The following is a 23,948-nucleotide window of genomic DNA, read 5'->3' as shown; positions in this document are numbered from 1 at the left end:
GGACCAGAGAACAGGGATCGCGAGGCAACAGCAGACGGGTACGCAGGCAGGGGAATGAGATTCCGGGACTCTGTCGCGATGCGCCAGCCTGGCACATTCTCTGGGATTTAACTGAAGGCAGCACCATCCATCGCTTCCCCTCGCCCGTAAACCCCTCAGGCCAGCCCAGGGGCATAAAGCCCTGCTGTCCCTACCCAGGATGCTCGCCCAATCTAACGGTCCGAGGCCAGCGCTCTGATCTCCACAGATTTTTCTCTTTTTTTCCCTTTACGGGGCTGGCCGTTTAAGCAGAAAAACAGGGGTAAAAAAGAAAATATACCCGCCCCCAGACGTGCCTCCCCAGCGCCGCAGGGAGTCAACAGACACGCTGGAGTTTCACAAACAGCAATACTCTTCGCGCTCCTGAAAAGCAGGGCTGGACTCTCTCCGTGGTGCTGAAACGCTTCGAGGCTGTCTCTGCCCGTGGTACCTAGAGCCCCCTCGCTCCAATTTCCCCTGGGGCTCTCCCTCCGCGCCCCTGTTCCCCACCTCCCCTTAGGATTTGGATTATTTTTTTCAACAGCGGTCACTGTTTTGTAAGTGCCAATTTGAAACATTTTTGCCCCCATAACTCGTGGACTACAAAGCACAAGGACCTGAAAAATGTACAGCTTCGATACTCTTCGCCTCTACCTTTGGGAGACCATTGTATTCTTCAGGTATGCAATTTTCTACTGACCACATCGCTCTGATGGAAATGGGGAAAAGGAGCACGGAGGCTGAATCTGTCCGTGGTCCCCTCTTTTCGGGGGAGGAGGGTGCTGTATACCGCTGCAATCGGGTCCTTCCATCCCCGTTCCCCCCCCCCCCCCCCCCCACCCCCCCCCCCCCCCCCCCCCCCCCGCCCGCAGGGTGTCTGGCTTGTGCGTGGAGGTCTGAGACAGTCGCTACCCTGGCAGCTGTTTGCCTGTTTCTTGTGATTTGTTTGTCCTTCTGCCTGCTATACCCCCGCCCCATCACTGGCCCCCAACCCCCCTGCATATCGGCTCTCGCTCGGCTGAGGACTTTAAGGGGAAGCTTTAGGAGTTACTCAGTTTAATTAGGACTGCATTCTCTCTAACCGCAGTGCCGAAAACCTCAGCTCTCCCGTCTGGGAGCCAAGTGACAACTAGCGGTGACGGGGAAGGTTGCACTCGAACTCGCTGGACACAGAAAAATCATTTTCTCTCCTTTTTTGTTGTTTTCTTTCCCTGCGGGGTGGGGGTGGGAGTGTTGCTGAGGCTCAGTGCTTGGAAACAACAGCGTTATGACCTCAGGCTGGAAAGCCCGGAACTTGCGGGCAGAGTGGATCTACTCAGGAACAGATTCCGGGAAACATTTCTCTTTTGAAACTTTGACTCCCTCCTCTCCCCCATTCACCTTTCCAAACTCTACTTGCTAGCTGCAGATCCTGAACTGATGGACAAGTCTCGTTTGCTTTGTTTTTTTAATTTATGTCTATCTGCAACTCAGTAGCTGAGTTCCCCCACCCATGGTCTCCCAGGTTAAATTTTTCTGCCTATAAGCTTAGCATTCTTATGACAGCACAAGTGAAAAATCACCTCTTCAGGAAGCACTGAAATATACAGTCTTTCTGTAAGTGGGTGAATCATGCCATCTTCAGAGATTGTTATGATAAATTCCATTTATATGAATTGAAAAAAATTAGTCTTCTTCTATGACCTGCAGGGATCATTAATCTTCTTCATTTTAGATGTCTGACTCTCATGTTTTACCATGGCATTGGATTAACAGTCATTTGAAAAACCCACTCTAGGTTGTTTTTAAAAATAAGTAACCAACAAATATTAGTCTCTCCCATCATAAACCAGCAAACAATTCTTGTTGTTGTTGTTGTTTTCTTTTTTACATTATAGAGAACTCTGCATATGAATTATTGGTTTGACTAATCCAGTGGTTGGTTTAGTTAAATGAATGACAACTCTCTCCAGATCGTAAGGGTCTATATGTGAGCCTCTCTTCATGTCTTTCTCTTGAGATGAAGACAAGACCTCTCTCCTTCTCTGAGATACCCAATGCTAAAGCTTCTAATCTCCAGTTCAAATAATTCTTTGATAGGCCATAGTCCTGCCCACTACTCAGAATACAAATAGCCAAGGAGTCAGATAGAACAAAAAAAGTGCAACAATCCAGGGCCTTGTGAAATATAGCTACTTTATTGGCAAGAGGGCGGGAAGTATCCTCTTAACAATATCAAATCATTTCTCCTCTACATACATAGTAGAACTGTAAAATGCTGTGGAGGTGGGATTCTTAGTAACATTTGTATGCAAGTTGATTCTCTGTTTGGCTTTGGCTTTCTGAGACAGAACTGAACCAGAGAGATTAAAGAGCAAATTAATAGGACCAAGCACATCCTCCCCCCCAACTCCTTTTTTCTTGATGAACAGTATGTAATGCTTGATTTTCTTCTCCCAGACATTGCCTTTCGCAACAGGGAGACAGTCTAAAAGGTTTGCATCGTAGTCATTTTGATAAGGTTATGAATCCACCGTGTTAATTCTTTAAGTTACTGGTGGTGGCCTATCAGGAAGCATCACTCCACATCTCCTTCCCCTACATACGTCAAGGCAGACATGAGCTACAATGGATATGGGATATAATGCCATGAGTTTATAAGAAGAGTCATGACTATGGAGACCTGGAAAGGGGATGGTACTGTTGCACTTTCAAAAATGTAGAAATGGCTACATCATTTGGGGAATCAATGTTGTTTTAGAACATGAAACATAAAATAATAAAAAGAATTGAACTAGGGAAATACCCTCAGCAATTTTTCAGAGAGACGAGAAAAAAAAAGGTCACAAAGAGGGAAAGTATTGTCTTTGTCTAATTGGCATTTTCATTACTAACGCTCTCATTTTTTTAAGTTTAGGTGAAAATACAGAAGCATTAAAATCTGGGGGCTCAATAGAGTGTATGTAGGGGTAAATGGAGACTGGCTCCCTAGCAGGTTCCATGTGAATAACCCCTTCTCCCCCAAGGGACAGGCACCGTGTTGGAACGAGCCAATCCAATCGTCTCAGGCACCCAGGTACTCCTTAGATTAAATGATGCCAGCTGCTCACCTTGTTGGGGAAATCTGGGGGCTAAAAAGGGAAAGGCTCTCGATAACAGAAGTGCTGCTGCATCAGCACATAACCAGCAAAATGGCAATAATGACAGCAAAGCAAACAAAACAACCATTGAAGTGAGTAAGGGAGAAATCTCGTACAGTGCCAACAAAGAGAATGAATTGAGGCCTTAGGAAGCACTGAGGGGGAGAGAGAAAGAGGGTACTGGGGGACAAACAGCACTGCAGTGCTCACCAACTGTGTCCCCCATAAGTAAAATGAGGTGATTTGGCTGAAGTTCTTGCTCTGATATTTTAAAAGCCTGTGGTTCTAAAATTCTATGAGTGATATTCAAGTATTCAATAAACTAAATTTTGTCTCTTTGTTTTCAATTGGGGATGGGGCTTTATATCCAGACCGGTTAAAAAATAATAGGCAAAGATATGGTTTTTTAGGGAAGCATATTCTTTTCAAACCTCCTTTCAAGTCAAAGGGAACTTGATTTGATTCCCAGAGCCCTTACACTGGCTTATGGCTGGGAAGGGTTCAGGGTGACCCCCAAATTTTCTCACCTTCTGAGTAACTCAGATAGACCCATGGTATATAACCATGTTTCTCAATCTTGGCACTACTGACATTTTGAACATTTTGGAAAATTCTGTGTTATGAGGGCTGAACTGTGCATTTTAAGATGTTTATCAGAATCCTTGGCACCAATAACCGCCCCCCTCAGTCATGACAGTCAAAAATGTCTCCAAACGCTGCCAGAAATCTGGGATGGGGTTGGTGGGGCACAAAATTGCCCACAGTTGGGAACCACTGGTATAGAATGACCAAATATTTAACCCGGGGCTCTGATGAACCAATTGTAATGAGGAGGAAAGTCTAGTTTCCTTGAGGAAATGCCCCCATGGAACACACAAAGCACCAGAGTGAAGCAAACAGAGACCTAGCTTGTGCGTGAGAAGGGAATAAAGGCAGAGGAGATAAACCAAGTCTAACCCACGGGTGGTTTTCCAAAAGATGATCTTTATGTGCTTTTCTTTTGGTGTCATTTCCATCTGCCAACCCAGTAGATGTTTCCTTGAACAGGGTTTTGTACTGAACATGGTACTCACTTGTTAAGAAAGGTCATCAAAACCTTGAAGGAAAGATGTCTCTACCCACATTAGGGTCAAAAGGAGCATGGCAAGTAGATTGCTTCATATCTCAGTCCTGAAAAACCACCCAGCTGAAAGGTAAATGAGCTTTCTTCTGAGGTTGCCCTTCTGGCTTCCCATTCTCCAAGCTTGCCAAGAGGAGCAAATGACCGCCTGGATCTTTTCCTCCTGGTAGCATACCTGTATTCTTCCTCAAATCTTACCCGTTGCATTTTGGGCACTGCAGAAAGTGTCTAGGAGCTTCTGGAGTGGGCCAAGGACTTTTTCCTAAGGAAAGATGCCCCTTGGGCAAGTTCACATTAGGGCCAATCAAAATGTCAAGTCTACCCTCTTTGGGGGGCTTAGGAAACTTGAGACAGAGAAAAGAAAATGTCATGTTTTTGTTCCCGAGGGACATCTTGGACAAGAACCTTAGGCTGGTAAATGGAGTTATGAATCAGCACATAACTTCTGCATATTTGCAAAACTGGTAATGAACTATCAAGGGAAATGTAGGGAATTTATTTTTGAGACCACTTTATGAAAGAGGTTGCAACCAAGCAGTGCCGTGGAAAGAGCAGTTAGGCTATGACTTGAGAGCCTTCCTTGTAGAGTCAGCTCTGCTCTTACCCTGCAGCACAGCTTTGGCGAATCTCTTTCCTTCATGGGGACTCAGTTTTCTTTCCAATCAACTCAAATAACTGACTCCAACACCCCTAAGTTCCCCCCAGTCTCAGATAAGGTGTTCATGAAAGACAGAGGCCCATACCCATGAAGGCTCAGGCTGAATTGACATCAGTGCTGATATTGCCTTCATTTCTACACCACGCATTTATTTATCATGTGTTCACGTGTCCAGTCCAAAACTAGGCACTCTGCAGGGGAGACAGAGGTAACAGATGCCACAGTCCCTGTCCTTGCAGAAAGGGGAGACACTGCTCCCTTTAAAGCTACATTAAAAACCTTTTTCCTAAAAAAAAAAAAAAAAAACCTTTTTCCTTCTTCAGAGGGCCCGCAGAGCTCCCCTCCAGACAGTGAGCACGGCCTGCGACAGCATCACATTTATGTGGGCGTCATTAACTTTATTTCCTTCATCAGCTGGCAGAAGCCAGAATGATTTTTAAGATGGATGGCACTGTCTCCTGCCTGGCCATCTTGACGCTGTTCTGCAGGTTTTCTGCTGCTTTAGGCAAAGTGGCCTTGGCACCAAGGGCACAAGACCTAGGATCCAGAATTTAGCTAGTGGCATGCCCTTGAGAGGGTTTCATGACCTTTCTGGCCTCAGTTTCCTCAGCTATAACATAAAGAGAATTGACAAATCACTGTCCCTAAAATCATTTTTACCTCTGCCAGTCAAGGATTATTACCTCCCAATCTCCTTCATGATAGAACAGTTTTGGTTACAGCTATTGCAGTATATTTCAATTATTACAAGAATTATATTCAGGCTCAAAGATCTAAAAGAATTGAGGGCCTCAATAAACAATTTCACTCCCTGGAGATTTATCCCAATCTGGACACAATTACTGACAGATCCCATAAATATGTCAGTTTCCCCAGGAAATGCTTTGTATGATGAGAAAACATGATGTCTGGTCAATATCCTCATAGATCTGAAGAGGGGCCTGAGAAAAAGACCAAAGGTTTCTATACTTTTATCAGTGACTCTGTTTGGTTTTTTCCTCCCCTATAAGGCTATGTTTTTAAAATTTTGTTTACCAAACCCCATTCCCCATTAACTTGTTTTCCCCATCTTTATCAACCAAAGGCATACATAACTGCCAGAAATACTGAACATCATGGGATAAGCAATGTCACCACGCTGAGCTAACCTAAGAAAGAACAAAAGAAAAGGTGTAATGCTTTTTTGTTAGCCCATAGAGCCTTGTCAGAAATAAACATGCAATTTGTTAGCCTCTGAAATGTTTAAAATGGATTCTGAGTCCTCACTACTATTTCATGAACTCCCTAGGTACCCAGGGACCCCATTTGGGAAACATTAGATTTGATTTATTCTATATGGCTCCAAGAGAAGAACGGCAGATAAATTGATAAATATATTTTTAATGTGCACACACAAATTCTGTTTTAATGTAATTCGGAACCTTCTGATAGATCTGTCAAATGTGCACCAGCTGCCTCAGTGGCAGTGAGGGTCCCTGTCAGTGGAGGTGTGCAAGCAGAGACTGGAAATCCACCTCCCAGGAGGGATGCAGAAGGAATTCAAGCTACTTTTGTGCATTGAGATTTGCAACTTGCAGCAGAAAAGTAAATGAAATGCAGGTCAGAGACAAATCTTCACGATACTTATGCTCCCCCCCTTTCCTGATCCCCAAATTACCCATCTGATCTTCATAAGCTCTCTGAGTCATGCCATAAACACACACTCACTCACGCCTTTTCCTTCTCTAAAATGGATTGGATAATAAATAAATTGGGCAATGAACACGCACGCAAACACACAAACTCACGATGCGACAAAGGATTATTAAAAGGAAATCACCTTGGTGATGTAAGAATCTGGTCTTAAGAAATGAGAAGGACCTCAGAATAAGAAAACATCAGAACCAGAAAGACCACCAGAAAATGCACTGGTCCACAGACAAGTCCTCAGGCACAGATGGTGTTCACAGGGCTGATGGCCTGTATGGCTAAAGGCCTCTCAGCCCTGAACTCCAGCTGTCTCTCCTGAACAAACTCCCTGTTAAGCCTGACACACAACTGAAAACACCATCGGGCCAGCCAGGAAATTCATTCAGAAAGCACATTAGGAGGGACCAGTGCTCTGAGATGCTGAGGAGAGGGGCTTATGGGCACAGTGCCTACGCTTTGTAATGCAAGCCCTAATGAGGGGTGCTGAGGCCCCAACGCTTTTGAAACTCCTTATAAAGGATCCCTTTGTGGTTTTCTGAAGTTGATATTGTCCGAGTCTCCCAAGGCTAATTCAGTGCAATTAGATTACCACTCTCTGCCTTTGAATTCAGCTGTTTTTCAGTGTCCGTTGCTAAACCGAGTTTACCGTCTTAAAGGGGAGCTGCTGACAGTCATTAATCCCAGCTGTGAAATGGGTGGCGTTCTCTCTTGCCTCATACACTGGGCAGCCCCAGGCACCTAGAGAACAAGTCTCCTTGCTCGCAAGGTCCTTTCTCCATCTCCCACGCATTCACCCACAGAGAATCGCACTTTCTTTCAGGGGGTCTTAAGTACCAACAGAATCACGGAGACTTAGGGCAGTTCTATAATTCAACAGCTCTCAAATCTAGCTGTGAGGGGCTTATCAAACGTACAGCTTCCCACCATCATACTAGACTACTGAAACAGAATCTTTCAGGATGGGGACCCAGAAACCTCTAGAGGTAACAAGAGTCTCTAAGTCAGTGCTTTTCAAACTTCAGTGTGTGCATGAATCACCTGAGGATCTCATTAAGATGCTAATTCAGACTCAGTAGGTCTGGGGTGGGGCCTGAGAGTCTGCATTTCTAGCAGCCGCCACGTGATGCTGATACTTCTGTGGACCAAATGTTTGAGTACCAGGGTTCTGAATCATTCTGACTGGGGACCCCGGACATAGATCAACCCTTTTATTTTGCAGATCAGGAGAGGAGAAATGACTTCCTCAAGATTACAGAGTGAATGTCAGCGCTCCCAAAGCCCTACGCAATTGTGCTCATCCCCCAGACTTATTCCCCTACAGCCCACGTGCCCTGAACTCTGCCACTGTGCTTTCCTTCCTTCAGCCCTTTCACACACTGTGCTCCCTCATAAACATAAACACGCACCTCAAGAAGGGTTCCTCAGGGAGCTATCCCCATCCCCACACTGAGGGGAGTCTTGGTGCACTAAAAAGTTCTCATTCACACAGCTGGAAACTACATTGTGTGACATCTGGATAAAGAGAAGGGGCAACTGAGGAACTGGCTTTGAATCCTGGCACCAAGGGGCCCTGGGACACAGCAGAATCTGTGGTTTCTTTCTCCAAGGATGATCTCACTGACCAGTCTTCCTGTGCACATTGTACTATCAACTCTGCATAACTGGAGGCTTACTTAGGACTCTCATGTTCAGAGAATGCCGCCCCATTCTGCCATCTGTCTGACCTCAGAACCATGTCCTTCCTTCCTCTCTCCCCCTCTGACCTGTCATTCTTTCCAGAAAGTATATTAGTATCTTATACATCAAATAGAGTGACTGTCATGATCTTCAGCCTTTGAGAGCTCCGTGTTTATTGCTGTGCACTCAGTTCTACAACAGTCCCCAGCTCCAGAGGAATGCAGCAAGGTTGCTGCAACCCCGGTTGCCAGGCAGACTTGCAGAATTCTCTTACAAGAGCACTTTACAGTTTATAGAGTATTTCACAGCCGCAATCTCATATGAGCTTCCCAATCACCTTAAAAAATAGATACAAGGCAGTGGTTACTATCCCCATTTTAGAGTTGAGAAAACTGAGACTTGGAGAAGAAAAGTGACTTCCCTAAGACAATGCTGTTAATCTCAGGGTAAAGTCAAGATTCAAATACAAATCTCCTTCCTCCTAGCTCACCACACTGCCTCTTTCCTTTTAAAGCTGGCATATATCTATATTCCTAAGCTACAGCTGGAATATATACATCCCTAAATATATAGATGATTGATAGATAGATAGATAGATAGATAGATAGATAGATAGATAGATAGATATAGACATAGATATAGATAGATAGATATAGGTATTCCTCTTTTATATATTCTTCTCAAAGCTGCAACCACTGTGAGCTGATGTAGATATCCGGCTAATAGCCCTCACCCTCTACCAGTGGGCCACGGGGGTAGAAAAAAGCCTATGAGCTGGGAATTTCCCATCCGGGTTTTGGTTTGACAAAGTCATAGTCTTCCAATTCTTAGCCAGATAGGTATTTCCTTCTCTCTTCTTGATCGCTTTTAATTGTACAATATATGCATACATTCTCTTTTTAAAAAACTCTGATACTAGACTTAAACCTAAAATCCCCTTTGATGATGATCTCCAGGTCCCTCCCTGCTTTTATTTCTTTAAGGGGTATCCTACTTGATCATTTTTATTGATATATATATGCACATATCAAATGATAGTATGTATATTTCAATAGTTATACACACATATGTTGAAATAAATATTGAAATCTATTGAACTATATATACTATTGAAATATATATACTATCATTTCATGGAGTCAAATTGCCCATGTGATTCTGCAACTTATTCTGTTCGCATATCAACATGTCTTGGAAAGCTTTATCTGTCGAGGCATACATCTCCACCTCATTCTTTTAACTACGGCAATACATTTTATGTTATGGATATCCTGTTGTTTTCCAGCCATTCCTGTATTGATGGGCATTTCTACTTGTTTCTGATTTTTCCACTGAAATCAGTGCTGCAATAACCACAGTGTACCTACATCTTTGTGAACGAACACAAGACATTTTTCCAGGCAGATAACAGGAACAGAAATGGACTAGCTGGGTCACAGAGCATGCGCAGCTTCTATGTTAACAGACACTGCAGGCAGACATGCCTTTCCTCCTTCCCTTATAATTCTCCATCTCAGCCTTGACTGCAACAGCTCAACAATAATCGTTACTATTTATTGAGTGTTTATTGAATGCTAGGTACTGTGCTAACATCACATACCTCATGTCATAAACCCTTAGACAAAAGTACTATTATAATTCCATTTTACAGGTGGAAAAACCGAGGCATTAATAGGTTATATAGTTTGCCCAAGGTAAGACAACTCATAAGAGGCAGAGCCATGATTCAAAAATAAGTCTGACTGCAGAAAACATTCTTTTTTTTCTTTTTTATAGTAACACTAATCTTCATTTATCAATTTCCCCCCTCCTTTCCTTTGAATTTATTTATTTATTTATTTTTGGGTGTGTTGGGTCTTCGTTTCTGTGCGAGGGCTTTCTCCACTTCCAGCGAGCGGGGTCCACTCTTCATCGCGGTGCGTGGGCCTCTCACTGTCGCGGCCTCTCTTGTTGCGGAGCAAGGGCTCCAGACGCGCAGGCTCAGTAGTCGTGGCTCACGGGCCTAGCCACTCTGCGGCATGTGGGATCTTCCCAGACCAGGGCTCGAACCCGTGTCCCCTGCATTGGCAGGCAGACTCTCAACCACTGCGCCACCAGGGAAGCCCAAACATTCTTTTAACCATTGTACTGCCACTATTACTCCAAGAATGAACCCAGGAGGAGGAGGAGGGAGGACACTGAACTGGATGAGGAAGATGGAGGCAAAAAAAGGGAGGAGTTTGCCTCTTCAAAAAACCAAGGACTCATCTCCTGCAGGTGGTTCTAGATAATAGTAAAGTTAACACACATCCATAAACAGATGTGAGTTTCTAATCTCCATCCTTCACAGAGGAGGGAAATTGCACTACCTTCCACCCCTGGAAGAGAGTATGTGGTTAGAGCTCTGTCTCAGGGTAGAGACAGGTCCCTGCAGCACATCCTTTCTTCTTCATCCCCAAATCACTCCATCGAAAGAGCTATCGGGGATTATGGGAGAGAATGTCTGATTGAGTGGGGATGCAAGGAAGAAAAGCAGCATAATCTCTGGCCCGTTTTTAAATTGTTTTTCATTGCGGATCCCTAGTACTCAGACCAAAGACCTTCTCAAGCCTCATGCTCTAACCCCCAGACACACAGGACTGAGGGTACCCAGTTTCCCTTCATCTTCTGTATGGGAGATTGGAGAGGCAGCCCGATCTCCAGCGTCGGAGATCTCACCACAAGCTCTAGAATTGCTGCTCCCAAAGCAGACCTAAAGGACTTCTCAGAACATCTCTAGGCCAGGAAAACATACCCAGTCCATATGAGGGCAGGGGAGCAGCATGCGGAGAGGCAGCAAGGACTGGGCTAGTTCTCCTTTATAATCAGGAGCATCACTCCAGACAAGGCTTGTGGGGAACCTAAACAACACTGTCTCCGACACCTGTTTCCAATAGCTGTTTCCAATAACTCCGGTGAGTGACACCGGAGACATTTCTGAATGTGTCGCTAGCAGGCCTGTTGCTAGTAGGAGAAAAGATACAGTAGAAATAAAGTCTCCTAATGTCAACTTTTGAAATAAACTTGCTGGTTTGTTTGTTTGCATTATAAACATTATTCATTCACCATAAAATATTTAAACCACGTAGGGAGATATGTTTAAAACCAAAAGGCACAGAAATCCTACTCCCTAAGGGAAATCACTTAACAATTCAATATTCATCTTTCCAAATAATTTTAATAACATAATAATGGCAAGAATGCTTACTGTGTGCCTGACCCCTTTCTCAAAGTTGAATATGTGTTAACCCATGTAATCTTCAGAACAATCCTGCAAGGATATACTATTATTCATCCCATTGTATAGATGAGGCTACAGATGAGGAAACAGAGAAGTTAAATAGTTTTCCTAGGGTTGCCAGCTTGGAAATGGCAGTGCCAGATAGAAATCCAAGCAGTCCGGCTTCAGAGAGTCTTTAACTGCTGTGCTGCAGGCGTAAGCTGTTCCTATTTTACAAAAATGGGGTTATACTAAACACCAAGCTCTGTGGCGTCCCTTTTTTCCCCTCAGCAATACTGTGTCAGTGCACGTACAGATGGATCTCGTTCGTCTGTGCGGCCCTTCGCTGAGAACACGGGGCTTTAGTGGGCTCTCGCTCTCAGCTTTGCCACAATGTAACCCCACCTCCACCTCCAGCTCCTTCCCTTCACACAAACCAAATTCCACCTCAGATGAATTTCTTATTGGTCTGCTACATGCCCATTGTGCTCAGCTCTGTACTTTTCTCACACTGGTCCCTCTCCCTCCACGTATCTAGAAAAACCCCTCCCCTCATTTCTGCCCTGAAAGGCACACCCACCAACTCTGGATTCAAGCTCAGGTGATTTTTGAATCCTACCTCTGTCACTTCCTTGCTGTATTATCTTGACAGTTTGCTCAAACTTTCTGAGCCTCAAGTTCCTCATCTTAAAAAATGGAGATAACACCTTTACCGATAGATAAATGCAGTCACCTTTAAGCCCTTTTTCTGAGCAAAGCACAAGCCCTGAGTGAATTCCCTCTCCACTTCTCTGAGATCCCATCCACGCCTCAAGAGCCCCTGCTAGCAACACTTCCTCCACGAGGCAACCCCAGACTGCCACCATCACTACCCCCAACTGGGCATGGATTCGCCTTCCTAAATCCCCTGGGAGATGTAGGCATTAACCCTCAGCAGTCAGTTTGCTCAATGTGGCCTTACATACATTTGGGTGCCCTTCTAACCTTCCTGCTGGATTGTAAGCCCTTCAAAGGCTAGGAACTTAATGGATTTCTTGGTTCATGTGAAAGGCCAACACAAAGACAAGGGACACATCCCCTGGTGCATCCCAGAGTTTTCAACTTGCTCCATTTCCCCTCATAGATAGTATCACCCCAGTGGTTCATGTACTGTATGTTAGATATTCAGTGCTTATTTAATTGAATTGTTTTGCCCCAATATGCCTGCTCCCATCCTTCTTTTATTGACTCTGCAGAGGCCCAGGACTGGAGGCTTCCAACCAGCCAACCCAAAGCACTGCTATGTCTCACCATGACCCCTTTTTGCTCCAAGAAATGAGCTACAGTGAGAGTGAGCTAGACATGCAGCTCAGCCCTGGCTCAGGAGCTGTTGCAGTGAGTTGTTCAGCCTTATCCTTGCTGTTTGGCCGAGCATGTCCAAACTCTGGGCCTCTCAAAACATCTAAGCCATTGCAGATAAGGCTGCTTCCCACTATGACCTGGGTCTGCAGAGAGGCCCCTTCTATAGGACAAGGCAAACTTTCTAAAATGGTTTTCAGTTGTGCAGAAAACATGGACCTCTTTGGAGATAGTTTTCTTGATGTGACCTAAAACATCTAGTAGAAAAGAAAAACTCTTCACAGGAGCCAAGAAAAGACTGCATCATGCCCAGAGAGAAGGGGCTTGGAGGAATTCATTGAAAATGCCTTGAAATATGAAAAGCTACACTTCCTGACAAAGAAGGCAACAAGGTTTAGTAAAAGAGTCAATCCCCATTCTACCTCAAAATTGGACAGCCTAGAGATTAGAAAAGATCTTCCTCTCCTTGCAAGGGCTGCTCTGACTTTGTAACTGAGTCACAGTTTTTCCATCCCTAAAATAATATTGGACTACATAAAGACTCCACGTCTTTCCAGCTGTCATTGCATAATTCTTAAATTAAGTTGGCTCATAGAAGACCCAGAAGTTAAAAACTCTGGCTTGGGAATCTGTCAAATATGTTCTGGAATCCTGGTAATACCACTTGCTATGGTATACTGCTTTATGCCTTGGAGCAAGATTGTTTTTAAGATTTCTAAGCCTCAATTTTCCTCGTCTTTAAAATGGCAATAGGGACTTCCCTGGTGGTGCAGTGGTTAAGAATCCACCTGCCAATGCAGGGGACACGGGTTCGAGCCCTGGTCCAGGAAGATCCCACATGCCGCGGAGCAACTAAGCCCATGCGCCACAAATACTGAGCCCACGTGCCACAACTACTGAGCCCACGTGCCACAACTACTGAGCCTGCGAGCCACAACTTGCCACAACTACTGAAGCCCGTGCGCCTAGAGCCCGTTCTCCGCAACAAAGAGGAGCCACCGCAATGAGAAGCCCGCGCACCACCATGAAGAGTAGCCCCTGCTCACCACAACTAGAGAAAGCCCACGCGCAGCAACAAAGACCCAACGCAGCCAAAAATAAATAAATAAATTTATTTAAACAAATAAAAATAAAAATAAATAAAATGGCAATAATAATTATCCTTCCCTGACAAATCACCCTTCCCTGACAAATCACCCTAAGAATTCAATATGAGAAGGCATGTAGAGTGTTAGCACTGCTTATGGCACATAGCAATTGTGCAAAGCGGGAAAACCATGATTACTATTATTAAAAAGGGATAGGTACAAAGCATTGTGGGAGCATAAAGAAGAGTCTGACTAACTCTGCCTGGAGGTGGGGGGACAGTACAAAGTTGAAGACAATTTTAATAGGAGTCAGGACACTTAAACTGGGCCATAAAGAATGACTAATTCACCAGGTGGCAAAGAGTGCCAAGAGAGGATGATGCAGGCAAAGGAAAAGGGCTTACAGAACAGGCAAGCTGGATGATGTGGAGTTCAAGGACACTGATGGGCCAGCTGTCCACCATTGCCTAGGCTCAGCCCAGTCCTGCTCAGCCTTGTTCTCTCCCAATGGGTCTTTTATCAACTGGAAGCCCGGCTAAGAGTGGATAATTTATTCACTATCGAAAAAATATTTATTGACTTCCTACTATAAGCCAGTAATCTTTCCACATTCTGGGGACAGATACAGCGACGAGCAGAAGAGATGCGGTCCTTGCTCTCACACAGCTTAACTTCTACAGGTGGGGACAAACAAAGAAACAACTTGGGAAACTACAGAATTTCAGGCCATGGTCAGTGCTCCAAACCCAGCAAAACAGGAGTATGGGACAGAGAATGGTTCCCTGGACTCCATCACAGGATGCCTGCACTTTCACACATGCCCACTATCTCCCTGAAAGCTTATATCACATGGAGGTGAGCAGCTGGGAAAGGACTGTTTCCTTTTACCGATGAGGAAACTGAAACTCTGAGAGGAGCAGTGATTCATCTAAAGTCTCACAGCCAGTAAGTGCCAAAGGCAGATGACCTCATTCCATGCAGAAAAGTCAAAAATACTGAGGATGAAAGATTAAATAGGGGAAAAAAGCAAGTAGCAAAATAGTATGTATAGTAGGATCCTGTTTTTATTTTTTTGATGTTTTATTGTTCTCATATGGGGAAAAAAGTCTAGAGAAATGGACCCAAAACTGTTTATAGTTGTTATTATCTCTTGAGAATGAGACTATGGGGGACTTTTTATTTCCTACATTACATATTTTAGTAATGCTTGGATGTTTTACAACAATGTATATTACTTTTGAAAGCTGGAAAGTAGTTTTGGGTTTTTTTTTTCAAAAACAAAAAGAGGATATCAGAAAGCATGGGCACAAAATCAAACTTGGAGGCAGAGCACAGCAGGGACAAGGTCACCAACGAGTGTCTATTTAAGCTACATTCATAGTTTTCCATTCCCTTCTTTTTTTTTTTTTTTTTTGGCCACACCGCGTGGCATGCGGGATCTTCGTTCCCCCACCAGGGATCGAATCCGTGCCCCTTGCAGTGGGCTCAGAACACGGATTCCTAACCACTGGACTGCCAGAGAAGTCCCCTCCATTCCCTTTTCATGTGAGAATGACATCTGTGACTCCCAACCCTGTGCCTGACAGACAGGAATTCCTCTAAATAATAATATTTAAAATTAACAATATTATACATAACATGTATTTAGAACCTACCAATAGGTTGCCAGGAACTTCTCTAAAAGTGCCATATGCATTAACTATTTAATCTTTTTAGCAACGCTATGAAGTAGGCACTGTTATCATACCCCTTTTGTGGATGAGGAAACTGAGGTAGGGATCTTCCCAATCTGGGATGCCTGTAGGCCACCCTGCCAATCCAGCTCAAAGTCTTCATATGCAGAAAGACATTGTACAAACCTCTCCAAAGATGTGGCGGGGCAGGGTAGAGGGAATAGAGTCTTTGAGGAAGAAAACTGAGAGGCTCACTCCAAACCACAGCCTTTCCCAGTGAGAGAGGTGAGGAGAACCTGACAACACACTTCCCCTCAGTTCTGCTACCCAAGGTCCTGATTTCCTTTCCATCTATCACCATGGGGTTTATGAAGACACTAAAGAAAATAAGAAATAATACTGGGCAAGAAATAAAAGGGGGGAAAAGACAAGAAGGGGGAGAAAAGAGGGAGACATGCAGAATAATAAAGAGGAAAGACCACTCAACACAGGTCTACTCTGGGTTCAGCCAAGAACTCACTGTGGGAGTCTCTTTCCCTCCTTGGACCACAGTATTCTCATCTGTAAAATGGATGGGTAGACTGTACTAGATGACTTTTAAGATCTCTCTCAACTCCATCATTCTAGGATTCAGAAACAAATGAAGGGAAAGGAAGAAGGTAGAGGACCAGAAGGGGAGAAAAATGTTGGTGGGAAGAAGCAAATGTTAAGGAGGAATAATGAAAGGAGGAGGAAAAAGGAAGGCATCTCCCAAAGCAGGTGGAATCCGCTTATTTTGTTGAAAGAGGAGAAGGAAGGACTTTCACATCAAAAATTACAACAATAAAAGCTTTATTCTCAGGCAGCCAACTCCATGTCTCATCAGTGAGAGCCATGGCTGATTTTGGTGAGGGCCACGGCTGATGTTGGTGGGGGCAATGGCTGATATTGGTGAGGGCCATGGCTGATGTTGGTGAGGGCCATGGCTGATGTTGCTGGGGGCCATGGCCAATGCTGGTGGGGGCCATGGCTGATTTTGGTGAGGGCCATGGCTGATGTTTGTGGGGGCCATGGCTGATATTGGTGAGGGCCATGGCTGATATTAGTGAGGGTCATGGCTGATGTTGGTGGGGGCCATGGCTGATGTTGGTGAGAGCCATGGCTGATATTGGTGAGGGTCATGGCCGATGTTGGTGGGGAGCATAACTGATATTGGTGAGGGTCGTGGCTGATATTGGTGAGGGCCATGGCCGATGTTGGTGAGGGCCATGGCTGATATTGGTGAGGGCCGTGGCTGATATTGGTGAGGGCCATGGCCGATGTTGGTGAGGGCCATGGCCGATGTTGGTGGGGGCCATGGCTGATATTGGTGAGGGCCATGGTTGATATTGGTGAGGGCCATGACTGATGTTGGTAGGGGCCATGGCCAATGCTGGTGGGGACCATGGCTGATGCTGGTGGGGGGTCATGGTTGATGTTTGTGGGGGGCCATGGCTGATGCTGGTGAGGGCCATGGCTGATATTCATGGGGGCCATGGTTGATGTTGGTGAGAGGCATGGCTGATGTTGGCTGGGGGCATGGCTGATGTTGGTTGGGGGCATGGCTGATGTCTAAGGAACAGGGGCCTGAAGGGAACTGTGGAAGGAGGGAGGATGTTGCCTTGTTCTCTGGCCTGAGAAAGAAGACAGCCCCTTCCTGACAATGGGCAAAAATGATTAGCATGTTCCCAGGTTCTGGGAGATGTCCTAGGGAAATGACTAGAAAATATGCCCAAGGGAGCTACGACTGCAACATTACCACACTGTGCCTGCGAGGATGCAATCCTGAGAACCATAAAACTGAGAAAATCCCCCAGGCCAGAAAGAAATCTTCCAAGGTCATTTCTTTCCAACCTCCTGCCTCTAAGCAGCCCTTCCCTAACTGCCCTGTGCCAAAGGACTTAGCACAGAATGACACTCAGTCCTATTCTCTAATCTTTTCATAGTTGTCTGAGGCATCCCAGGCATTGAGGCCCTTGAAGACAAAGAGAATGCTTCCAACGGATTGAATATACCCTTAATCCACGTGGCAGGTGCTGGGCACACAGTGGGCTTTTCACACCCATCTGATAATTGATAATAGAATAAAATGGTTCTAATTTCTCGCTCTCTCAATAATATCTATTCTGTTGCTTAACATTACAGTCCAAACATCCTTCCTTTTGCTTACTCCACTGCCCCTGTTCCAAAGTCCAACCTGTCATTTGCCTGAGGGGACAGAGCCTGGCAGATACCCGCCTCTGCAGAAGTGAGCTAGAATACCCACTCTGCAGGTGACATCTCCAAATTCGGGACTGACCTCAAGGCAGAAATAAATAGATAGGACCACCCTATAAAATGAGAAGCACAGGTACACATAAATTGAAAAGACCAGAGATAATTGTTCACTTAACATATAATGAGCAACTTCTGTATACCAGGTTCTTGGCTAAGCAATTTATCTGAATCTTTTACTCCTCCAACAGACCTAAAATTAGAATTAAGTGTTCCTAGTTTACAGATGAAGAAACTGAGGCTCAGAGAGGTTAAGCAACTTTCAAGGTCATACAAGTAAGTAGCAAATTCATGATTCTAATCTACTCCTCAGGTGATTCGTCCTTACAATATGACACTGAGAGTTCAGCCTGTATGTGAACACTTCCAGAGACAAGAAACTCACCATCTCCTTAGGCAGCCTCTCCTATTACCGGGTAGCTCTAATGGGTAAAATATTCTTTCCTCACCTGTATCAGGCAGCCACCTCCCTATATGAGAGGGATACGTGTGCCTTCCCTGGTCACTTGGAACAAGTGAGTGGGCTATAGAAGGTACCTAAACTGTGGAATCAGAAAGATCTCATTCTATTCCTCCCCTACCACCTACTAGCCATGTAACTTCCACCATCTGTGCCTTATTTGCTTCAGCTGGACAATACTAACACAAATATGTACCTCGCATAGTCTTTTGGAGAAGAAGAAATAAATAGTATTTGCAAAGGGCTTAGTTCAGTGCCTGGCAAATAGTAAATATTCAAGAATATTATTTTACTAATTTGGGTCCCTCTTCCCATGATAGCCTACAGAGATTTGTTAAAAATGATCTGTCTATGTTTTCTCTGAGCCAAATTATTCCTTACAGGTCAATTTCAAGTTTGTTTACCAGCCTAGCTGTTCCTTTCTGGACCTGCTCCAACCTATTAATGTCCCTCTTAAGATGCAGAACCTATGATGGAAAGTAATAAATTAGCCAAGATTTGAAGTACAGACCATATCCAGTATTTCCTGCCATACCTGCTTCTTTTAGTCTTCAGGTTTTTCTGAAGTTCTTCAGAATCATCAGGTATAATGTAGACTGGCGTAAAATTTTAGTGAAGAATATTTGAATCTTATGAACAGAAATTTTTATTTTTATTTTTATTTGTAATAATGGCTAAGATACTAAGTGGTTTCTATCTATCACTGCATCAACACTTGATTTTCTCCTTTAACTCCAGCAATCCTAAGAGCACTATCATTACCCTTATTTTACTGATAAAAAATTAATAAAACAGATGTGAAGAGGTTAAGTGACTTGCCCAAGATCACACAGCTATGTGGCAGAATCAGATTTAAGTTCACCAATCTATCCTACCTCCCGTTTCAAGCGTTTATGGGATACTTACTATATACATGCACTTTCAGGGATGAAAAGAATATGACACAGGGAGAAGACATAGGCAGGGCAATTTAATAGAAAAGGAAATGTATGGCACCAAGCTACATTGGACTTCTGAACTACACTGTCACAAAGATCTCTCCTTCTCCCCTCCAGCACATTCCAGTGTCTATGGCTTCTTGGGCAATGTGAGTTAAAGGAGAAAAAAGAAAAAGAAGCGGTCTTCTCTCTTCTTCAGCTTTCACTTACTCACCACTGCCTTCAGCCCTGGCCCCTAGCAGACTCCGCCTGGTGAAGAATTCATTTTCAAAAAGGAGCCAAGCTGCTGGTCCTGCGGTGGGGAGGGGCCCCTTTACACTGGTAGAGTCTTTCTGCCTTAGAAATATTCATACCCTTTGACTCAGCAATTTTGCTTCCAGGGCATGGACAGAGGTTTGTGACCAAGGGGGTTTTTCACAGCATAGATTATAACAGCTTAAAATTGGAAATAATATAAATGGCCATCAAAGAGGGATGGCTAAATGAATGCTAATACAGCCACACACTGGCATATGCAGTCATTTAAAATTGTGTTTCTAAAGGTTTAATAACAAGAGAAAATAAAATTCTCCTTAGAATCTTCAGTAAAAAACCAGGAAACAGAACTGATTATAATCTATAGAGAAAAAAAAAAACCTAGAGGAAATTTACTAATATGTTAACAGTAGGTTTCTAGATAATGGGATTTCCAGGTGGGTTTTATTTTTTTTCTTTGAACCGCATTGTATTTTTTCCAATGTGTGTTCATTGCTTTTATCATCAGAGGAAAATGTTATTTTTTAAAGGATTGAAAGAATCTGGTCTGCCAGCCAGCTTGTGAAGAACAGTTTTTGTCACTGGACAGTTTCCATCTGTGCAGCAGCAATTACTACTCCGTTATCATCAGATCATCTTAATCCTATTGATTGAAATGTCAAAGTAATTCTATTAATTTACTACTTAAGAGATAAATTACTAAGAACAGAGCAGGAGAATTACCAGAAAGTGCTGTGGTACTCCTCTAGGTGTGAGTGTGGGTGGTCCTTGTAGATTCAAGCATAAAATGCAAAGAAGCCTCTGGAAGTTCATGTATTCATTCCTTGTCATAGAGCTTAGATCAACCAATGAAAATCTGAATCAATAAAGATTGTATTGAACATTTACAATGTTCCAGGCACCAAAGAAACACTGCAGAAGAATTATTTATTCTTTACCACAACCCTGTGAGCAGCAACAACTATTACCCATTTTACAGATGCAGAAACAAAGACGGACAGGATAAGTAACTTGTCCGAAGCCACACAGCTAGTAAACAGCAGAGCCTGGCAGAATTCGTGTGCTTAACCCTGGACCATGCTCCTGTTTCAATCCAGAAATGATTTCTTATTTGTGTAGGATCTTATGCTCTCTTCAACATGATTTCTTTTGTTTTTTCCCTTGGCCATATCGCACATCATGTGGGATCTTAGTTCCCCAACCAGGGATCGAACCCGCACCCTCTGCAGTGCAAGTGTGGATTCTTAACCACTGGACCACCAGGGAAGTCCCACATGATTTCAAATAGTGATTTATAAGTTCGGATAGGAGGGATCTACATTCTATGGATGAGGAAAGTGATGCTTCAATATACTAAAGGACATGCTCACAATCACAGAAGAAAGAATCGAAACAGGTAGTAGCCAAACCTAGGACTTCTGACTCTACAGACACAGCTTGTCCCATTTGCCTCTGAGCCGTGCAACAAGAAACAGAGGGCAGTGGAATTTGGGGCCCCGGTTTTGTCCTCCTATGAGCTACAGGGAGGTGACCCTGCTGGAGGATCCTGAAGGTACAGGGTAGAAAGGAAGGAAATCCCAGAAGGAAAAGAAGTCTCAGTAATGACCCTTGCCATCCTTTCACCATTAGTCCTCCTTCCTCCTAAAATCAAGAAGGGACCCTAGCCACGGCACCTTGTCCTTCCCTCATCGTCCACCTCCTTGCTTTCAGCTCATTGAGTCCCACAGGCTTCACTGACACGTCTTCTCCTCAACACTCCTCAGTAAATATTCCTTATAGAAGCTTATACTAAACCACAGAGGAGAGGGAACTTAAAACAATGCATATATTAAAGTTGAGTGAGCTGTATTAGCACATTTGAACAGCTGCTCCAAAACATATGGCAAAATTCCACCTCAATTAGATTCGTATATCAACTCAGCCACAAAATTACCTTGATTACGTCATTTAAACTTTCCAAGCCTCGGTTTCCTCAAGTGAAAACTAGAGAAGAAAATGGTTTCCACCTCATAGAGTGGTTGGGTGGATTAGAAAGCATGTATGGGAAAGTTCTTAGCACTGTGCATGGCACCCAGAAAGCATTTGATCATTGGTAGCCATTGCTATCATTGTTAGTTAATCTCTGAGTCAATTTCCTCACCTATAAACGAAGATGATCATCCCTACTGACATTGCAGAGCCTTAATATACAGTCGTTAATTTATAGCAGGTACTCAAAAAACATCTTTTCTTAATGCACAAGATGTCCCGGTCCCATAATTCTATGACTCTTCTTCCCACTTCTTCCCCAAGATGTTGGAACCTGCTGAGTGAGACAAAGAAGTTCCACCCCGCTGAGCATAGCTGCAGCTCTCTATCTTAGAGGATACAGGGGAATCAAGGAGGGCTATTTAGAGCATTATTAGAGCCCGGGAGCTTCTGTAAAACTCTGTATTTACATACAAATACCCACTTCAACTAAATCCTCTCAACTCACAGTAAAGTATTCACTTTCTGAAGACCAGTCACTCAGTTTATTAAAGGCAGATGCAGATTTTAATCCAAGTTGGTTTTTCTACAATATAAGGTCATTTCTTCCTCAGTGCCCAGTGAAGATTATTTACTATTTTCTCAACATCCTCCTTTGAATCACAGTCTCTTGGATGCTTGAAGACCACACACGTCCAAGCTTCACTCTTACGAAAACCTCATTTTTCTCTGGGACAAACAGATCCCTTTTGCTGATGCATTTCCTATGGGTTCATTGCACCTTGGCTTATTTTCCGCTATAAGTTTGAACTAGTATAGATCTCGGAGGGAGAAGTGATATATTTTTCTAATAGGCTCAGATATTCAAGTACTTATTTGTCTTCACACTCTATTAATTTGGGAGTTCTTGGAAAACAAGGGCTATGGCATATCTATTACTGAGATACTTTTAAGAGAAGACTCCAGGGTCAGGTGTATCTAGGTAAGTTATTTAACCTCTATCAACCTCAATTTCCTCATGAGTAAAATGGGGGTAATGATATCCAACCCAAAGGATTATATTCAGGATTAAATATTGCAGACAAAGCTCTTTGTGTAAGGCCTGGTACTTTATAACCACTCAATAAGGGCTGTTATATTTTTATTATTTATATTCTGCTCAGTCACCTAGCACAGTCTCTGACATACAGTAGGCACTTCCTAATTATTTTAGATAAATAAATAAATAAGTGAAGTAATAAATTAATGCCATCTCAAAGGAGATGATTATCTCAAAGTACCTAGTGAATGAAAAAAGTTCACTGACCTAAGAAGGGAAAGAGTTTATGTCCACAGCATCTTTAAGCACCATGGCCTTTTGCCATTCAAATGACACCTGCAGTTGATAAAGGCAGGTGGTATTTTAAAGATGGGTGAAACTGAGACAGAGAAAAATAAAATGAAAGACAAGTTGACTACAGAGAAATTCTGAGTGACAATTTAATAAATCGTCAAGAAGGGTTTATCCATCCCCTTCCCATCTTTTGGGACTGGCCAAATAGTCAAGCAGAAGATGCCCCAGACCCTGGTCCTGTTAGGTCTCTGCCATCTGAGACTCTGAGAAGGTCTCTTAACCTTTCGGTTGATCCTCAATGTCATCACCTGTACATGGAGATGCTGTCATGGGGGTGGCATCAAATGAATTGGAAGTGCCAAGTAAACCGAAAGTGTTATTTGTATGAAAGTGATCACACTTTCACACAAATAACATATTCTTCTCAATCCATAATTTCCAATTCCCAGGGCTCCATGAATTCTCACTCATAGTTCCAAAGAATCATACAAACATTTCTATTATAAACAAGAGCAGTTCCTCAGAGGGACTCTGCAAATCTCTATCATTTGGGAGAGTCAACAGAGTAGTGTGGGCTTTAGAGACCAGCAGACTGTTGGGCTCTGACACTTATAAGCTATACGACCTCTGCTAAATTTCTGAAAATGCAAGCATCAGTTTCCCCATCCACAAAAAGGAGGTAATGCCGTCATCATCATAGGACTGTTGAGAAGATTAAATACGGTAACATATGTAAAGGACCCAGCACATAGTAAGTACTTAGTGAGTAGTAGCTATTACTATCTTTAGCTAATATCATGTCTTTATCTGTTTTTATCATATTACTATTTCTCCTCAATATTTATACTCCTGGGTCTTTGCAACATCAAATGACCATTACCTGCTGATCAATGCAATCTTTTTTCCCAAAACTTTTTGTCTAGAATCCCTGAGCTCCATTCTCTGCAATGACATACTTTTCCAGGGAGATTTATCTGATTAAAAAAAACTGCATTGAAGGTAATGAGAGCCATTTGCTCTCCTGTCCGAAATGTGGGATACATGCTGATTACCCAAGGCCTGATAAGAGCTTAGACTCAGGCAG

General features: G+C 43.5%; 1 protein-coding gene across 1 annotated transcript in view; it reads left to right on the top strand.

Moving 5' to 3' along the window:
• The first annotated feature begins 415 nt into the window (after window positions 1-415).
• GLRA1 (glycine receptor alpha 1) overlaps window positions 416-23,948 on the top strand; it is an 82,468-nt gene continuing 58,935 nt past the window's right edge. Inside the window, exon 1 of the mRNA XM_036848568.1 lies at window positions 416-698. Within this exon, the coding sequence (XP_036704463.1) occupies window positions 643-698 (56 nt within the window). The 5' untranslated portion in view covers window positions 416-642. The remainder of the gene's footprint in view (window positions 699-23,948) is intronic.

Source organism: Balaenoptera musculus, chromosome 3 (assembly GCF_009873245.2).
Source record: "Balaenoptera musculus isolate JJ_BM4_2016_0621 chromosome 3, mBalMus1.pri.v3, whole genome shotgun sequence".
In the NCBI taxonomy this organism is placed as follows: domain Eukaryota; kingdom Metazoa; phylum Chordata; class Mammalia; order Artiodactyla; family Balaenopteridae; genus Balaenoptera; species Balaenoptera musculus.
The sequence above is the reverse complement of the archived record's forward strand: the minus strand, read 5'-3'. Positions and strand labels throughout refer to the sequence as shown.